This window comes from Vipera ursinii (assembly GCF_947247035.1).
Source record: "Vipera ursinii genome assembly, chromosome: W".
Lineage (NCBI taxonomy): Eukaryota > Metazoa > Chordata > Lepidosauria > Squamata > Viperidae > Vipera > Vipera ursinii.
This window is the reverse complement of record NC_139522.1, coordinates 22,783,602-22,802,310: the sequence shown is the minus strand read 5'-3', so window position 1 is coordinate 22,802,310 and position 18,709 is coordinate 22,783,602. Positions and strand designations below refer to the sequence as shown.

Genomic DNA, 18,709 nt, shown 5'->3' with positions numbered 1-18,709 from the left:
AACTTCAGATGGGCCTGTACATGTGCTTTCTTGAGCAGGGGGACCTTGCAGGCACTGCAGGATTTCAGTCCTTCACGGCGTAGTGTGTTACCAATTGTTTTCTTGGTGACTATGGTCCCAGCTGCCTTGAGGTCATTGACAAGGTCCTCCAATGTAGTTCTGGGCTGATTCCTCACCGTTCTCATGATCATTGAAACTCCACAAGGTGAGATGTTGCATGGAGCCCCAGACCGAGGGAGATTGACAGTTATTTTGAGTTTCCTCCATTTGCGAATAATCGCACCAACTGTTGTCACCTTCTCCCGAAGCTGCTTGGCGATAGTCTTGTAGCCCATTCCAGCCTTCTGTAGGTGTACAATCTTGTCCCTGACATCCTTGGAAAGCTCTTTGGTCTTGGCCATGGTGGAGAGTTTGGAATCTGATTGATTGGTTGCTTCTGTGGACAGGTATCTTTCATACAGGTAACAAGCTGAGATTAGGAGCATTCCCTTTAAGAGAGTGCTTCTAATCTCTGCTCGTTACCTGTATAAAAGACACCTGGGAGCCAGAAATCTTGCTGATTGATAGGGGATCAAATACTTATTTCATTCATTAAAATGCAAATCAATTTATAACTTTTTTGAAATGCATTTTTCTGGATATATTTTTTTGTTCTGTCAGCAGGGGAGCAAATTTTTCCCCCTCACTATATGCCTGCTGTAGTATCAACTAATTTTTATATGCTTAGTTACTTGATTACTATATTTGTTTTTCATATGACTTTTATTGTTTTATCAGTGTATACAATTCAAAAAATAATAAAAATAGGAAATTAAGGGAAGAAAATAGTGGGAAAGAAAATATGAGGTAGAAGGGAAGAAAGAAAAAGGTGTTGACTTAGACTCTTTTTAGCACAGTACAAGATAACATTACGGCCTCAACTTTTTACTTTTACACATAAGTATATAACTAGCCATTTCTATAACAACAAATCTATCTAATCAACATAACCAAAGTCAAAATTTCATTATTTTATCACAAGGACAAAATCCAGAAGTGATATCCAAATAAAAAACATAAAAATATTCTCCTCTTTGAATAAAACCATCAATTTAAACATTTCTGCTTTATCTTCCTTGCTGTGGAAATAATATGTATTTCTATTTGCATTTAATAATCTTTATAAATTATCACCATTTATATTAACAAAATTCGCTGTATTCTTTAAGATGTTTTAACCTTAAAGGGAAAAAATACATTTTTTTCATCCATTTTAAAACACTAAGCTTCTCTTTAAAAACATTTCTAAAATCAAAACATTCTAATACACTTCCTCTTCACCTACTTTAAAGTTCACTTTCAGACCTATAAAATTCCAAGTAACTCCAATTAACTCATTAAATTTAGGTTACCCTCCTAGATTTTTTTTTATTCTTGTAGACATCCTTTTTAAAACTCTAATTTTTTCTTTAAGCTAATACATCTTTTTGACTTTCTCTTAATATAGATATTTTCAAATACACTTTCAATAATATTTTACAAACTAGGAATTACTTAAGCATTATATACTGTATAAAGGAAAAATACATTTTCAAACTTTAGATTAAGACTTTCTTTCAATTACAAATATCAGACCGATGAAAATCCATCCTAATTCCAATTGACTCATTAAGTTTAAATCACTCCTTCCAGCTTGTCTTCATGGAATAAAATCCCTTTCTTCTCTGGAATGTTTGTCAAGTAGTTTATAACCTTCTCTTTTTCTCAAGGATTTCTCAACCTTGTTAATGTCCATGAGGAAAAAGTCCCAAACTTGTCCTTTTATAAGTTGCAAATTTTCTTGAAGCTCTTCTTTCAATTGTGTTGGGAGGTTTCTGTTTAAACCATCATAATAAAAATTGGTGTCATGTTATTCTGCATTGTCAGCTATTTGTGAAGTTGCCTTGGTGGTTTGGTAACTTTCTACACCAGGGGTGTCAAACTGCCGGCCCGTGGGCCGCACACGTCACAAGGAAACCGTGCCCACCCCATTGCCGGCAATGGGGAAAAAGTTGCAATATGTCGCATGACGTCACGTGACGTTGCGAGTTTGAGTAGTTTTTTAAAAAATGCTTGGAGCATAGCTGATCTATGAACTGATGGATTTTATTTAAAGATTTTTCAAATACATCTCTAATAATTTGCTCCTGCATCATCTTAACTCCCTCTTTAGTCAAAGAGTACCTTTTCTGTAAGTCACTTAAGAATTGCTGGTCAATCAGGAATCATAAAAATTGGAGTTTTAGCCACCCACAGCAAACCAGACCAAGCTACAAGTTGCTAAAAATAATAAACTAGAACAGGGGTGTCAAACTGCCGGGCCATGGGCCGGATGCGTCATCGGGAAACCACGCCCACCCCATTGCCAGCAATGGCGAAAAAGCTCTGATATGTTGCACGACATCACGTGATGTCACAAGTTTGACATGTCTGAACTAGAACCACAACTTTCTGCCCTTATATTTCTCCATCATTTTTTTTTAAAAAAAGTCCACACTTCCTTATTTTAGCTTGCATTAGCAGCCTTCTTCCTTGTTGTTTAATAAGAAATCCCCAAAATGGTGCAGATCTTCAAAAAGGAATAAAAGGCTGTGAGAAAGAGAGCCTCTTTTAGCTTAATTAATAGTCCTTAAAAATGATTAAGAAATGAAAGGCACAACTTACTGTCCATTTAAAAAATAAATTCCAAAATGGCTGCTTCTTCAATGAAACTGATTACCACCCCACCCCCAGCTGCTGGCATGCTGGCTACTTCAAAGCACAGCTCCTGAAACAACTTGCAGACCGGTTGCTGTATCAGAGGATCTTGTGGGATGATTCTAGGACTTTCCCTAATCCAGGAGAGTCTTATAAACTAAAGGAATGCCAGTTCCTTCTGTTGGTAAGTCGAAGAAGCTACATTCCAGGGAAAAACTCCTCAGGGATGCTTCCCTGGGCATGTTGTCAGTTGGCCATCTTTTCACCGGAAGCCTTGATTACTATATTTGTTAACTGGGCACAGTCTTAATACTCTAGGTCACGGGTGTCAAGCTCGCCATGTCACATGACGTGTCGCGATGTATCTTGACTTTTTTTGCATTACTGGAGCTGGGGTGGGCGCGGCCTCTACGATGCAACCAGCCCACGGGCTGGCAGTTTGACACCCCTGCTCTAGGTGGTATAAAACAGAAGAATAAAATTAAACAAACTGTAGAATAACAGGCAATTAGAAATATTACAGACATGTATACATAGAGAGGAATGACCATGTACCAGTCAACTGGAACATAAATGTTGCTAGAAAAGGAAGACTTTCAGTGAACTTCCTGAAGCATATTCATTTTTTTTCCTGAGCTCAGAATAAGACTCAGGAGCACATTTTGTAAATGACTGGATATCTGATGCCAGTTTGAATAGCTGCTGAAATTAGGTCAATTGTGACTCTCATCGGTTCCTTCATTGAGAGATACACTGTGTATTGTCTTGATCCTTGATCTTAAATAAATGCATAGCTTTCTGCATAACCTATCTGGTGTCTTTTTGTTATAAAAGCAGCGGAGGTGGAGGAACTGGCCGTCGCCGTGATTCTTATTACGACAGGGGATACGACAGAGGATATGACAGATATGAAGAATATGATTATCGCTACAGGTACCGTGTTTCCCTGAAAGTAAGGTCTACCCCAAAAATAAGCCCTAGCTTGATTTTTGGGGGTGCGCCTAATATAACCCCTATCCCAAAAATAAGCCCTAGTTTGGGATGAGGTGCATGCCTAAAAATCAAGCTGGGGTGGAGGGGGTGGAGCTGCCCCATGTGCCCCACACCCACTTACCGTTGCAGCCAGGCCTCCCATGAATTGACACTGGCCTGCATTTCGCTGTCAGAGGCCTTCCAGAAGGCCTCTGACAGCGAAATGGAAGCCGGGGGTGATGTGCCCGAGTGGCAGTGAGCAGCTGTAGAAGTGGGCCGGTTGGGCGGGGCTGTTGGTGCCGCCACGAGGTAAGACCGTGGAAAAGCCCCCCCCCCCGAAAATAAGACCTGGTGCCTCTTTTGTAGGCCAAAAAAAAAAAAAATAAGACTGGGTCTTATTTTCGGGGAAACACGGTATATACTCAAACTAGATGTAGAAAGTTGTGGAGAACTTCAGTACAAGCAATAAATTCTGATACATAAAGCGGTGTTTAAAAGTTTGTGAACCCTTTTGAATATTCAATATTTCTGCATAAATATGACCTAGACATCTGTTCTCCACACAGGCCCTACAACTAGATAAAGAAAAGCGAATTACATAACTGAGTCAAAAGTAGATGAACCTTTGGTTTCAATAACTGGTATGCTTCCATTGGGTAACAATAACTGCAACTACTGTAGATGTTTCTGCTAACTGTTGATCTGTCCTGCATATCAGCTTATTTGTTAGATGTTTATGCCACCCATCTCCCCTACAAGGTGACTCTGGGTGGCTTACAGGTTACGAAACAAACAAAAATAGTTAAAAGATTAAAACAACACAGAGTTAAAATATTATTAAGAACTATACTAAAAGCCAGACAGGATGGAGATGAGGTCTTCTTACCCCATCCTCCACCTCCAGCAGTGAGCATCCCCCTTTGGGGCCTCAGGCCAGCTGGCAATGCCAGGTTTTGATACCCTTCCAGAAGACCAAAAGGGAGGGGTAGTTCTCGCCTCCAGCGGTAGAATCTTCCACAGAGATGGGGCCACAGTGGAAAAGGCTCTTCTTGATGCCACCTGCTTCAATTCCTTAGCAGATGGGATCCATAGCAGGCCTCTTCCGCTGGTGCGAGTGAGGCGGGTTTGTCCCATCAGGGAGAGATGGCTCCTCAGATACCCTGGACCCATGCCATGTAGGGCTTTAAAGTTAACAACCAACACCTTAAATTAGATCCAAAGCAAACGTCCGTAGTTTGCTTACAGATCCAAGCTTGGAGGAATTTTAGCTCATTCCTTTTACAGAACAGCTTTAACTTCAAAGTTCTGTTTTGGTCTCAGCCATCTACTGAATATTCTTCCAATTGCTTTGGGCTTATTCTTGTGGTCTTTCACGAACTGTAGATGGGCAGCAGTGTTCTTTTTGGAGATTAGTGGTTTTCTCCTTGCAACCCTGCCACGCACACCATTTTTGTTCAGTTCCTCCCAATGGTGGTCTTATGAACATTGACATTTGCCAATGGAAGAGAGACCTTTAATACTCCCAGAGTATTACAGGGATAGGTCTTGGTGTGATATTGGTTGGTTGGCCCCTGCTAGGGAGGGTAAGAATAGTGTTGAATTGCCTCCGTTTGTACACAATCTCCCTGACAGTGAATCGGTGGAGTCCAAACTAGCAAGCTTTTCCAGCATTGTGAGCACCAACAACTCTGTTTCAGAGATCCTCAGAAATCTCCTTTGTTAGAGCTAGGACACACTTCCATATACCTCCCATAATCACACCTGATTATCATTCTATTGATTGAAACCCCTGATTCTAATTTTCCCTTTAAATGAACTGATAAAACCTACAAGTTCTCATACTTTTGCCACACACAAATATGTAGCATTAGATCATTCTCAATTATCTGGCTTTAGGGCTTGTATAGAGAACCGATCATGTTTTAAGTCATTTTTATGCAGAAATACTGAAAATTCAGAAGGGTTCAGAACTTAAGCACTGCTGTATTATATGGGTTTAAGATATTTGTTTTCAATGGTATGTTCACATAACTATGTTTTGCTTATTTGATTTATTTAGGGCATTTATAGCAGGGATGGGCAATCCATGAGCCACATGTGCATCCTAGTTTCTCATTTGTGTACAGTAGACTGACCTGAGAGTACACTACTAAATGTGGGAGACAAATGATCAATTATCAGCACTGCAAATTTAAAGTGAGGGATAATAGTGTATAACCTACATAAGCAAAATCCCACATGTAAATTTCCCTCAAAATGTGTGAACAATATGCCAAAAATGTTCAAACCTACTGCTTTAAAGACATTATCTTTTGCAGCATCTGGAAAACTAAGTTACTGCTCATATATAATCAGGTTTTACATTTGTATTATATTTGAAGCAGATACAGGTAGTCCTCGACTTACAACAGTTCATTTAGTCACCGATTGAAGTTACAACGGCACTGAAAAAAGTGACTGACCATTTTTCACACTTATGACTGTTGCAGCATCCCCATGGTCACGTGATCAAAATTGGGATGCTTGGCATCTGGTTCTTATATTTATGACGGTTGCAATGTCCTGGGTTCATGTGATCACCTTTTGCAACCTTCTCACAAGCAAAGTCAATGGGGAAGCCAGATTCACTTAACCATATTTCTAACTTAACAACTGCAGTGATTCACTTAACAGCTGTGGCAAGGAAGGTCATAAAATGGAGCAAACTTCACTTAACAACTGTCTTGCTTAGCAACAGAAATTTTGGGCTCAGTTGTAGTCAAAAATAGAGGACTACCTATAGTAACTATTTTTAGCCATTTTATTGGCTGCTTTTAGTATGATATATTCAATATTTTTAAGATACTTGGTATACCACAGTAAAAGCAGTCATAAAATAGCTAGGGGGAAAGAAGCAGCATAACAATTAATATTGTGCTGAATATTTCATGAGCAGAATGAATGAGATTTGGGTTGGGGTATTTACAGAAATGTAAACCTATCTTCCTTTGTTACCATTTTTAAAATCCAAACTGATAATAGCATGTAAGCTTTCTTTTCCACTCTCAATTCTTTTTCCTTTGTAGAAAATAATCAGTCAAGCATAGTGAGATAATTATTTTCTGGCAAAAAATAGGGGAGTCTTTTATCATTCTATGGGGACTTTTTAAAGAAAAAAAATGTTTATATTGACTCTTGAAGTATTAACGAGAACTATAAGAAACGACCCAAAGATAAAAGGATTAACCATTAAAAAGGAAACCTTTAAATTGCAAGCTTTCGCGGACGATCTAGTTTTTATTATGGAGGATCCATGTCAGACGGGACCAAAGCTATTGGAAGAATTATCTAAATATGGTGAGGTTGCCGGACTGCGAATAAATAGAAATAAGACCAAGATGATTGTTAAAAATATGACCAATAAACAAAAAGGTAATCTGGCCGAAATCACGGATATAGAAATAGTCAAGAAAATAAAATATTTAGGGATTAACATTACGGCTAGATGCACTTCACTCAAAAAGGATAATTATGATAGTGTAGTGAATCAAATAAAAGGTGACCTGGAAAGATGGGGAAACCTAAAACTCTCATTATTGGGAAGAATCGCTGTCATTAAGATGAATATTCTGCCTAAAATCCTGTTTCTGTTTCAGAATATCCCAATTCAACTCGACTCTAAATTTTTTCGAAATTTGGATAAATTATCACTAAATTTTATTTGGCAGGGGAAAAAACCAAGAATTAAATTGAAATATTTACAAGACACGAAGGAAAATGGGGGTTTTGGATTGCCAGACTGGGAATTATATTACCACGCCGCGGCCCTGAGCTGGATTAGAGAATGGGTAATCTTGAGAAATAGAAGACTATTAACTTTAGAGGGTCACGATTTGCAATATGGCTGGCATGCTTTCCTATGGACGGAGAAACAAGGTCTTTTCTCGCATTTTCAAAGACACCGGATCAGGCAAGCGCTACTCAATACTTGGAAAAAAATTAGATCTCACAATTACACCAAAATACCGGTCTGGCTATCCACCCTTGAAGCGATAGTTTACCCAAATCTGTTTGATTTGGGTAACATAATCTCATACAAGGATATTCTGAATGAGGAGGGGGAATTGAAACTTAGGAATGAACTAGAATTACAAGGTATAAAACTCGATTGGTGGGCCTACTTACAAATCCAATCGAGATTTAGGAAGGATAAAAATGAATGGGGGATATATACCTCTGAAACAGCATTGGACAAAATATTATTGGGACCGGACTCTAAACAAATAAGGAATTTTTATAAATTACTTTTGGGATATAAGCTGTTTGAAGAGCAAGTGAAAGACCCCATGTTGATCTGGGCTAACAATTTAGGACATAACATCGACCTAGATACTTGGCAAACAATTTGGGATAGGAATAAAAGGATAACACTGGCCTCATCGTATAAAGAAAATTTATTTAAAATGTTTTACCGATGGCATCTTCCCCCAGCCCGCTTAGCAAAAATGTACACAACAGCATCTCCCAAATGTTGGAAGTGTTCTGAAGAGATAGGCACATACTTCCACACGTGGTGGTCTTGCAGTAAAACACAAAAATTTTGGAGAATGATTTGGATTTGGCTGAAAGAAATATTGAAACAAGATCTGGAGTTTAGTCCAGAACTTTTCTTGTTGGGAATCACGAAAGAGAAATATCCTAAAGATGTGCTATACTTAACGATCCATATTATCACAGCAGCTAGAATATCATTTGCGCAAAAATGGAAAAAGAATGAGATCCCAGGACAAAAAGAGGTTATTAGGAAAATTTGGGATTGCGCTGAAATGGACAAATTAACTTTGGAATTAAAGAATAAAGATCAATCAGACTATTATAGAATTTGGAACAAATTGTATCTTTGGATGGATAAAAAGAAAGGTCTCTATTAGGTTTTACAGACTAGCTCACTGTTTTAAATATTGTGGTATCTCACCGATTTGTAATCTAAGTGTATTTAAGTGTATTTTTGATGTACATATATACATGTATATATATATATATTTAAACATTGTAGACAAAAAGGTTTGTCAGCTCGCTGGTACTGTGTCCAATGTTTTTAAATAATAAATTTAATAAAAATTTAAAAAAAAAAAAAAAGGAAAAGAAAAAAGAAAAACCAGGATCATAGGAGAGGATTATTGTACAATTCAGCATAAAGGTTTCATTGGAGCTGTACAAAAATAGTTAATACTAGTTCATTGTAATATTCTTCCGTCACTATAATTGCATCACTGTAAAATCAGAGGAAAGGTATATAGTATTGTATAGGAAATAAGCAATAATGAAATAGGAATGGAAGAAAATTGGTTTAGGAAGAAAATGTCTTAGAGAGTGCTTGGATAACAAATAAGCCAATTTGGAATGTAACTTTTGCACAAAAAGATAGTGCCATGGTAACCTACATGTTAGGATGTTATTTAAAAATAGAGTATGGATTTGTGCTAAGCAGTTGATACGTGTAGAGTGCTGTCACACAAAGCAATACAGGAAGTCCTCACTACCAACCACAATTGGGACCAGCAATTCCATCCCTGAGTAACGTGGTTGTTAAATTAAAAACATTACGTGACCACACCAGACTGACAACTTCAGCTCCTCTGTGGTCATTAAGCAAATCACAAATTATTAAATCTAACATCACATGACCACGACTTCCTGCTGGCTTCCCCATTGTCCTTGCTTGTCAGAAACTAACTGTGAAGGTCACAAATGTCGATGTGACCCTGCAGCCTTCATAAATGCCTGCCAGTTGCAAATTTCCCAAATTGCAGTCATGTGACCACTGGGACACAGCATTTAAACAGTCATTGAATGAGGCAGTCAGTAAGTGAGGACTGCCTTTATATGTATGTGTGTATACAACTCTGTTCTTCCACATTGTAAGTCCTAAAAAAAATTGTCATTTAATGAATACCTTCAATCCTCATTAAAGTACAGTGGTTATAAAAAGTTTACACAGCCCTGTTAAAATGCCAGATTTTTGAGATGTAAAAAAATCAGACCAAGATAAATCACTTCAGAAATTTTTTTAAGGTTAATATAACATATAAACTGTACAATTCAGTTGAAAAGCAAACTGAAATCTTTTAGTTAGAAAAAATAAAAATAAAAAACATTACACTAATATAGTTGTATAACTATCCACTCCCTCTTATACAGTGAGGGAGGGCTGGCGGGCTCGGGACAGGGGTTGTTCCTCTGTCCTAGTCCTATTAGACCTCTCAGCGGCTTTCGATACCATCGACCATGGTATCCTACTGCGGCGTCTCAGGGGGTTGGGAGTGGGAGGCACTGTTTTGCGGTGGTTCTCCTCCTATCTCCTGGGCCACTCGCAGTCGGTGTTGACGGGAGGGCAGAGGTCCGCCCCGAGGCCTCTTGTTTGTGGAGTTCCTCAGGGGTCGGTTCTCTCGCCCCTCCTGTTCAACATCTATATGAAGCCGCTGGGCGAGATCATTCGTGGTTTTGGGGTGGGGTATCATCAGTACGCTGATGATACCCAACTTTTTTTCTCCACCCCAAACCAACCCAGCGATGCCCTCGCCGTGATGTCCCGTTGCCTGGAAGCGGTCCGGGTCTGGATGGGGAGAAACAGGCTTCGTCTCAATCCTGCCAAGACTGAGTGGCTGTGCATACCGGCATCTCGGGTCAACCAGACTACTCCATCTCTAACGATGGGGGGTGAAGTGTTACCCCCCCGTTGATAGGGCTCGCAACTTGGGCGTCCTCCTGGATTCGCAGCTCACTTTTGAAGACCATATAGGAGCTGTGACCAGGGGGGTTTTGCCCAGGTTCGCCTGGTGCGCCAGTTGCGACCCTACCTGGACCGAATGCCCTACGCACAGTCACTCATGCGCTCGTGACCTCCCGTTTAGACTACTGCAACGCTCTCTACATGGGGCTGCCCTTGAGGACCACCCGGAGGCTTCAACTGGTGCAGAATGCGGCCGCGCGAGTCGTGATGGGGGTCTCCCGATACTCCCATGTAACACCTCTACTCTGCGAGCTGCATTGGCTTCCAGTTGCCCTTCGGGTGAGATTCAAGGTGCTGGTGATGACCTATAAAGCCCTAAATGGCGAGGGCCCGGGATATTTGAGGGAACACCTGCCAGCATCAAGTTCCCTTCGTCCAGTGTGCTCCCACAGGGAGGGTCTCCTCAGGGTGCCGCCGGTTAAAGATTGCCGGCGGGTAACACCCAGGGGTAGGGCCTTCTTAGTGGGTGCGCCTGCCCTGTGGAACCAGCTGCCTGCGGAGCTTAGGACTGCCCCCACCCTCCGTTCTTTCCGCCGGGACCTGAAGACCTGGCTCTTCGAGCTCTCTGGCCCAGGCTGAGAATATTTTTAATTTTAATTTTAACTGGGTTTTAATTTTCTCAGGGTTCTATTTAATCTCTTTTAATTTGTTTTAACGTTTGTATTGACTGTTTTTTAAATGCCCTGTAAACCGCCCTGAGTCCTTCGGGAAAGGGCGGTATATAAATCTAAATAAAATAAATAAAAATAAATAAAATCTTGGGCGAGAACCTCCTTCCCTCAGCCAGGCCATTGAAAATGTGTCGTGGATGGGTATTCTAGCATGACAATGACCCAAAACACACGGCCAAGGCAATAAAGGAGTGGCTCAAGAAGAAGCACATTAAGGTCCTGGAGTGGCCTAGCCAGTCTACAGACCTTAATCCCATAGAAAATCTGTGGAGGGAGCTGACAGTTCGAGCTGCCAAACGTTGAGCTGCCTTGAAACCTTAATGACTTGGAGAGGATCTGCAAAGAGGAGTGGGACAAAATCCCTCCTGAGATGTGTGCAAACCTGGTGGCCAACTACAAGAAATGTCTGACCTCTGTGAATGCCAGCAAGGGTTTTGCCACCAAGTACTAAGTCATGTTTTGCGAAGGGGTCAAATACCTATTTCACTCATTAAAATGCAAATCAATTTCTAACTTTTTTGAAATGCATTTTTCTGGATTTTTTTTTTGTTATTCTGTCTCTCACTGTTAAAATAAACCTACCCTTAAAATTATAGACTGATCATTTCTTTGTCAGTGGTCAAACGTACAAAATCAGCAGGGGATCAAATAATTTTTTCCCTCACTATATATACTGCCTTGGTAAGACCACACTTGAAATAATGCATCCACTTCTGGACATGATTCCAAAAAAGATCTTGAGATTCTGGAAAGAGTGCAAAGAAGAGCAACAAAGATGATTAGGGGAGTGGAGACTAAAACCTATGAACATTTGCAGGAACTGGGTATGTCTTAGTCTAATGAAGAGAAGGACTAGGGGTGACATTGTAGCAGTCTTCCAATATTTGAGAGGCTGTCGCAAAGAAGATGGAGACAACATTCTCCAAAGCACCTGAGGGGAAGACATGAAGTAATGGATGGAAACATATTAAACAGATCTAACCTAGAACTATGGAGAAATTTCCTGACAGAACAGTTAACCAGTGAAACAGCTTGACTTCAGAAGTTGTGTGTGCTCCAACACTGGAGGTTTTTAAGAACAGATTGGACAGCTATTTGTCTGAAATGGTATAAAGGCAGAAAAAAATCTGAAGTGATTTATCTTGGTCTGTGTTTTTTTTACATCTCAAAAAACTGGCATTTCAACAGGGGCGTGCAGACTTATAACCACTGTATATATCTGTGAACTGTTAAATTGTATGATCATGGGAATGGGCCACTGTCAACAGAAATATTTTGCATTTTCTTCAAAGGAGGCGCTCACCTTCACCATACTATAGTCGTTACAGATCAAGATCAAGATCTCGTTCCTACAGTCCAAGTAAGCATAACTATATTGTACAGAGTAAATATGCAAACTCTTAGTATACTGAGAGATATTGAATGCCAATACAATATACTATGCTGGAAGGGGGGAGAACTAAGTTAATGTAGAAGCTGATGCAGAGATATGAATTTATAGTTAACAGTGTTCTTTTTTCCTTTCAGGGCGTTATTGAAGAAGAAGAGCAAGTTCCATTTTTAAACAGCATGTTCTGATCCTAGCTTTTCCTGTAGGGCCCCTACAATTATCTAATACCTAATGAAAATATCCCTGGTTCATTTAGTTGCATTTTCTTTTGAAATACCCATTTTCATCTCTTCTTACTGTAATATTCCAGATGTAATTGTTGTAGTTTTATGTACTTAAATATCTTTAAGCAAAAATTAATGGGAATCCCAGAGTGGTAAAAGATTTTGTAATTCATGTTTCTGTTCATTTTTTAAACAAGTGGATTTTTGTTGAACCTCATGAAGAATGAAGAAAGATCTGGTATGTGTCAATGCTTGCATGTTGTATTTTCAGTAGAAAGCTACTATTTTAATAACCTCTCATCTTTCTGGTTTCAAAAAAAAAACCCCATAGTCCTGTTTGTTCAGTTACAGCACAATTTGGTACGTAAACCAGAATTTTCCTAGTTTTTCAGTTTAATTAAAACAATATTAGATTGGAAGGACTATCCCATTGAGGGGGGAAAAAAAACCTTGTACCCTACATACACTGTTTAGTGGTGCATGATAAAATAAACTCAGTGCTGCTCAGAGGAAATTGAAATTTGTTTTAAACACTAAGCTGACCTGCAAAGAATTCCTCCTATTTTTACTACCCCATAATCAGGAGAAGCCTAATTGACTAAGTTATAAGAAATATTTGGTCTGTTCAGACAAACCTATAATATAGAAATTAAGATGAAGCAGGTTCTATTTAGTATAATCTGAAATTCTTATTCTCAAAATAAATTTAAATTGTACAAATACAGCTGTTCAGAATTTAATATCATATGTTAAGCATTCTTGTATTTAGGGCTGAGAATGTAATGCAAAGTAACAATACAACAAGGAATTACACGTATTGATATGCTGAGGGCAAACTGCTTCTGTCTATCATTTAACTCTATATTCCATGGAAAGATCACTTGAATACATTCTGAACTGAAAAATAGTACAAAAACTGAGACCTTAAAATTCAGCATGTGAAAGTGAATTTAAGAATATGATTCTTAAATTAAACTTTTCTATATTATTAGAGGTTGGATTCTACATGCAAATATGCTAAAAGAAAAAATAGGCAGAGGAAAACAAGACAAGTATGGGTCTTCTAACTGAAAGAAAATATGAGGCCGTACAGCTGTGATTTTGTAAGGTCAAAGGCTGTAACTAATCCCAGCAGAATCAGCATAAATTGAATAGCTGGTAGCAAGGCTTAGTAGTAGGTAATATTCAGGTATAAGACATTGCCTGAAACTGGACACTAGGCTGAGGGAAAGCAAGAATTATATTCTGCAACTGACTCAGGAATTCTGGGAGTTGAAGTCCGCGAGTCATAAAAGAGCCAAGGTTGCCTACCCCTGGTATAGGACAATCCTGTCAGCTTTCTTTTAGTTTGTTCAAGGCTAGTGCTTATCACTACATTGTTTCTTTTGCTTCACATTTCTTGGCTGTCTGCCCAAGGCTATTAACTGAGCCAGGCGGGGGGAGGGGGGGGAGGAAGGGGGAGAGAGAGAGAGAAATTGATGTTTCTTTTGGAGCAGCCTTTCCTATTTGTAATAGTTGGTTTCTGGGGCTAGGTTTTCTACCTCTTTTTCTATTGTTCCTGCCTGTTTAATATTTCCCAAAGATATTTCTTTTTCATGGGCATGTAGATGCTAATTTCTAGTTATTGATTGAATCAATAATCCATCACTGCCATGCAGCAAGTGTCGAATTGACTCCAGAGTTCAGAGATCTTAAACCATGGGTGGGGAACCTTGGCTCTTTTATGACTTGTGGACTTCAACTCCCGGAATTCCTGAGCCAGCATGGCTCAGCTTGGAAACCTCTCCCTTTCCCCTCAGCGTGGCTGGCTTAGGAATTCTGGGAGTTGAAGTCCACAAGTCATAAAAGAGCCAAGGTTCCCCACCCCTGTCTTAAAGGGCTGCTCCACGGGAATTGCATTCCATGAGGGAAGCCAAGCGAGGGATTTACTTTGGAAATGGGCGTTTGTAAGTCTAACCAAACAGGCTAAATGTCGCGCCCCGTGGGCGCAACGCCCAGCGGCGCCACGGACGCGACATTCACCTGGCACCTGGCACCGGACCGAAAGAACACCCCAACGGCTGCGGCAGCAACGACGGCCGGCTGACATCTGCCCTTCCCCACTTGTGCACGCCGAGCCGGCTGGAGCTTCTACGATGCGCGCGTGCGTCGTGCAGCCCGGCCCAGCCCTGCCGGCTACGGTGGCCTCGCAGGGTCCTAGGCCCAGCCTCCCCTGCCTGCCGGCTACGGTGGCCTTGCAGGCTCCTGGGCCTAGACCAGCTGTTGATTTGGCCTTCGCGGCGTTGGCGGACGGGGCCCACGGCAGCGGAGGCCGTTTCCCATACAAGAGGACTGGGGGCTCGCCAGCTTTGCATAGGGACAGCAAGCGGCAGGGTGAAGTTGTATTTGGTTGCCGGGTCCAGGGACGGGTGTGGGGGTGGCGTCGAGCGGCGTCGGGACGAGCGTGCGCGAGGGGATTCAGCTGGGAGGTGGAGGGTGATGGGTGGCGGGCGTGTCGCAAAGGGAGTTGTTTGGGAGAAGCGGGGGTTAAGTAGGGGATGGGCGGAGGTGGGTGCAACCGGGTGGGGCGTGGGTGTGTACCTGCAATGTGTATTTAACAGCGTTGGATGCAGGTAGCAGCCAACACTGGCTTTGTTCCGTTTGGAGATCGTTTGCTTTTGCTTATTAAACCGTTTTGGAAAACTCAGCTTTCGTCTCGGTTGCTTGAATCTCCTGCTCTCCGGACGAGGTTTGAGACTAAAGCTGACAGCTGCTCTTTGCTAAACATCCTCCCACACACACCCAAAAAAGCAACTTTGCAAAAAGAGAAACCAGCAAAGGAGCCAAACTTTTTCCTTTGACCTGCAGAGGAAAGAGGCATTTTTTTGTCCAAATTGGGCACCCAAAGCAAAGGGAAAAAACTGCTGTGGAGTTTTGAAAAACTGCCAGGGCTTCTGCGCCCCTTCCCAAAACGAAGCAGCCCAGCCTCATACTGCACAGCCGCCGCAACGCCCGGCCACTTACTTGTCCAAAATGAAGTACAGGTCGAAGCCCCCGTAGCAGGTGGCGCCTCCCTTCTCTCGCTGCCCCCCTTGCCCATCACAGCACCGTCAGGGCGGCCAGGAAGAACCATTGCAAACCCTAGGAAAGAGGTCTCTGCGCTGTACGAGCCATTCCCGAATCCAGGCAGCCCAAGGGTCAAAGGTCCCGGGGCTCTGCTCCTCCCAAGCTCCTTCAGCAGATGGTCAGGTGGCGGTGGTGGCTTCTCAGGGGATCAAATCCTCACGTTCAGAAAGGAGGGGAAAAGGCTGTCCGGAGGTGTGTGGGGGGGGTTTCGGTGGTTTCAAATTTCCCTTCTGCTCTGCTTCTCCTTGTGTCCGTTTTCAGGGGTGCCTCTACCTTGCGCTTCCAGCGCAGCGCAGACAAGCCCGCCACTGTCAGCCAGGCGATTGGCAACTTCTGATTCCCGTTGCTTTGCTTTGCCCCAGATTTGAGGAACGTGGAAGCCTCATTCCCCCTCCTGCCCCCTTCCCTGTAAAGATTCCTGACAAACCTAGCAGACAACTTTCTCTCCCAAAAAGTAGAGAAGGGAACTAGGGGATTTGCCATATTGGATTTAATTCTCACAAACAGAGATGAAATGATAGAAAATGTCAAAGCCACAGGAACCTCGGGGGGAAGTGTTCATGCAATATTGGAATTCAACATTCTGGAAGCACAAGCAATAGAACACAGCCAAACTCTAGAGTCTTGGACTTTAAAAGAGCTAATTTCAATAAACTTAGAGAGACCTTGGGAAGAATTCCATGGATGAGAATCCTAAAGGGGAAAACAACTCAAGAAGCTTGGGAAATTTTGAAAAGTGAGATAATAAAGGCCCAGTCTAGCACAATACCAACAAAGAAGAAAAATAACAGCTCTCAAAAGAAACCAGCATGGCTGCATAAAAAACTCTCTGATAAATTGAAAGATTAAAAGGACAAGTATAAGAATTGGAAAGAGGGGCACATAACTAAGTCAGAATATCAGCAAATAGCCCGTGCCTGCAAAGATGAAGTGAGGAAAGCTAAGGCTCAAAATGAACTAAGGCTTGCGACCAAAGTCAAAAATAACAAAAAAAGCTTCTTTCAACATATAAAAAACAAGAAAAAGGTTAAGGAAATGATTGGTCCATTAATGGGGGAAAGTGGCAAGAAGGTGACAAGCAACAGGGAGAAAGCAGAATTATTTAACTCGTTTTTTGCATCTGTCTTTACACAAAGGGAAAAAACAGTCCAACCTACCAAAACCAGTGCCATAAAAAACAGAATAGAAACGCAAGTTAAGATAGGCAAGAAAATGGTAAGTGAACACCTGTTCAGCCTAGACGAGTTCAAATTACCAGGACCAGATGGATTACACCCCAAAGTTCTCAAGGAACTGGCAGACGTGATCTCAGAACCACTGAGCTATATTTTTCAAAGATCCTGGAGCACTGGGGAACTACCAGAGGACTGGAAGAGAGCTGATGTAGTTCCCATCTTCAAAAAAGGGAAAAAAATAGATCCAGGAAACTACAGACCTATCAGCCTGACCTCAATACCTGGGAAGATTCTGGAAAAGATAAATAACAAATCAGCAAACACCTTGATGCAAACAAAGTCATCACTAAAAGTCAACATGGGTTTGTCAAAAACAGATCATGCCAGACAAATCTTACAGTATGGCATTCTTTGACCAAGTGACAAAATTAGTGGACCAGAGGAATGCTGTAGATATAATTTACTTGGACTTCAGTAAGGCATTTGATAAAGTAGATCACAACCTACTACTTGATAAAATAGAAAAATGTGGGTTAGATAGCATCACCACCAGATGGATTCGTAGCTGGCTGACTGGCCGTACTCAGCGTGTGGTCCTCAATGGAAATGCATCTACAAATTATAATTATTATTATTATTATTATTATTATTATTATTATTATTATTATTATTATTATTATTACTACTACTACTACTACTACTTAGGAGTTTCAGGTGGCTTCTTCTAATGTCCTTTAGACTCATTAGAAATTTCTGAATAATAATATTTTATTCCTTTCACTCTGAATTACAAAACATTATGTGCTCCTGGCTACTTTCCTTTGTGACCAGAGGCAAGCTCACCTGACCAATAACCAGCCAAGACACAGTGAAGGCCTTTTGTTTCGTTTATTGCAATAAGTGGGGAGAGAAGCTATCAAAGCTTGGTTCTCTCCAAAGTTTCAACCCAAAATATTCCCTTCTTTATACAACTCTGTCCTGGCCGCCACATCCCTCCTCTTTCCCCATTGGCTGAGGTACTATGAGGTTACACACTTTCCAACCGCCTCCTATATATTTCCTGCTATATACTAAATCATACGTCACATGTACATTAAAATTAGGAGCTAATTTATGCAAGGTGTGTCAGTTAATATTAATCAACTAATTGCACATGCTCAGTTGTCTTGAGTTCTGGGCCCCTTTTTTATGACTTATTAGAAAAATAGGTTGTTTCCTGTTTTGCTAGTTATCCCCTCTTACAGCTCCTTTTCCCATTCTGAAGACCCAGATAACAATTTTGCCTACGTGTTTCACTTACATCCTCCCTTTATGCTATCCTTTCCTGGTTCCCATCCATTGTAGTTTCTTTGGTAAGCTTGTTTCTCCACTCAGTAAGTTTCCATTACAGCAAATTCATTTTTAAATTTCTCTTTCAATATTAAATTTTGAAGACCTTTCACTTATTCCTATCAAATGCAAACAAAATCAAAGTCATTACCAAAAGCCAACATGGGTTTGTCAAAAACAGATCATGCCAGACAAATCTTACTGCATTCTTTGACCAGGTGACAAAATTAGTGGACCAGAGGAATGCTATGGATATAATTTACTTGGACTTCAGTAAGGCATTTGATAAAGTAGACCACAACCTACTACTTGCTAAGGTAGAAAAATGAGGGTTAGACAGCATCACCACCAGATGG

At 40.9% G+C, this 18,709-nt stretch overlaps 1 protein-coding gene across 9 annotated transcripts in view; it reads left to right on the top strand.

The window, feature by feature from the left end:
- The window catches only part of LOC310648289 (transformer-2 protein homolog alpha-like), a 124,425-nt gene extending 110,896 nt beyond the window's left edge, over positions 1 to 13,529 (top strand). Inside the window, exons 7-9 of one of the 9 annotated variants that reach the window (XM_083376047.1) lie at positions 3,553 to 3,648; positions 12,423 to 12,490; positions 12,658 to 13,528. In XM_083376047.1, coding sequence (XP_083232173.1) covers positions 3,553 to 3,648; positions 12,423 to 12,490; positions 12,658 to 12,668 — 175 coding nt within the window. In that variant the 3' untranslated portion in view covers positions 12,669 to 13,528. Of the gene's footprint in view, positions 1 to 3,549; positions 3,649 to 12,422; positions 12,491 to 12,657 lie in introns of all 9 variants that reach the window. The other 8 variants (XM_083376045.1, XM_083376048.1, XM_083376050.1 and 5 more) reach the window with 8 other exon arrangements.
- The last annotated feature ends 5,180 nt before the right edge of the window (positions 13,530 to 18,709 follow it).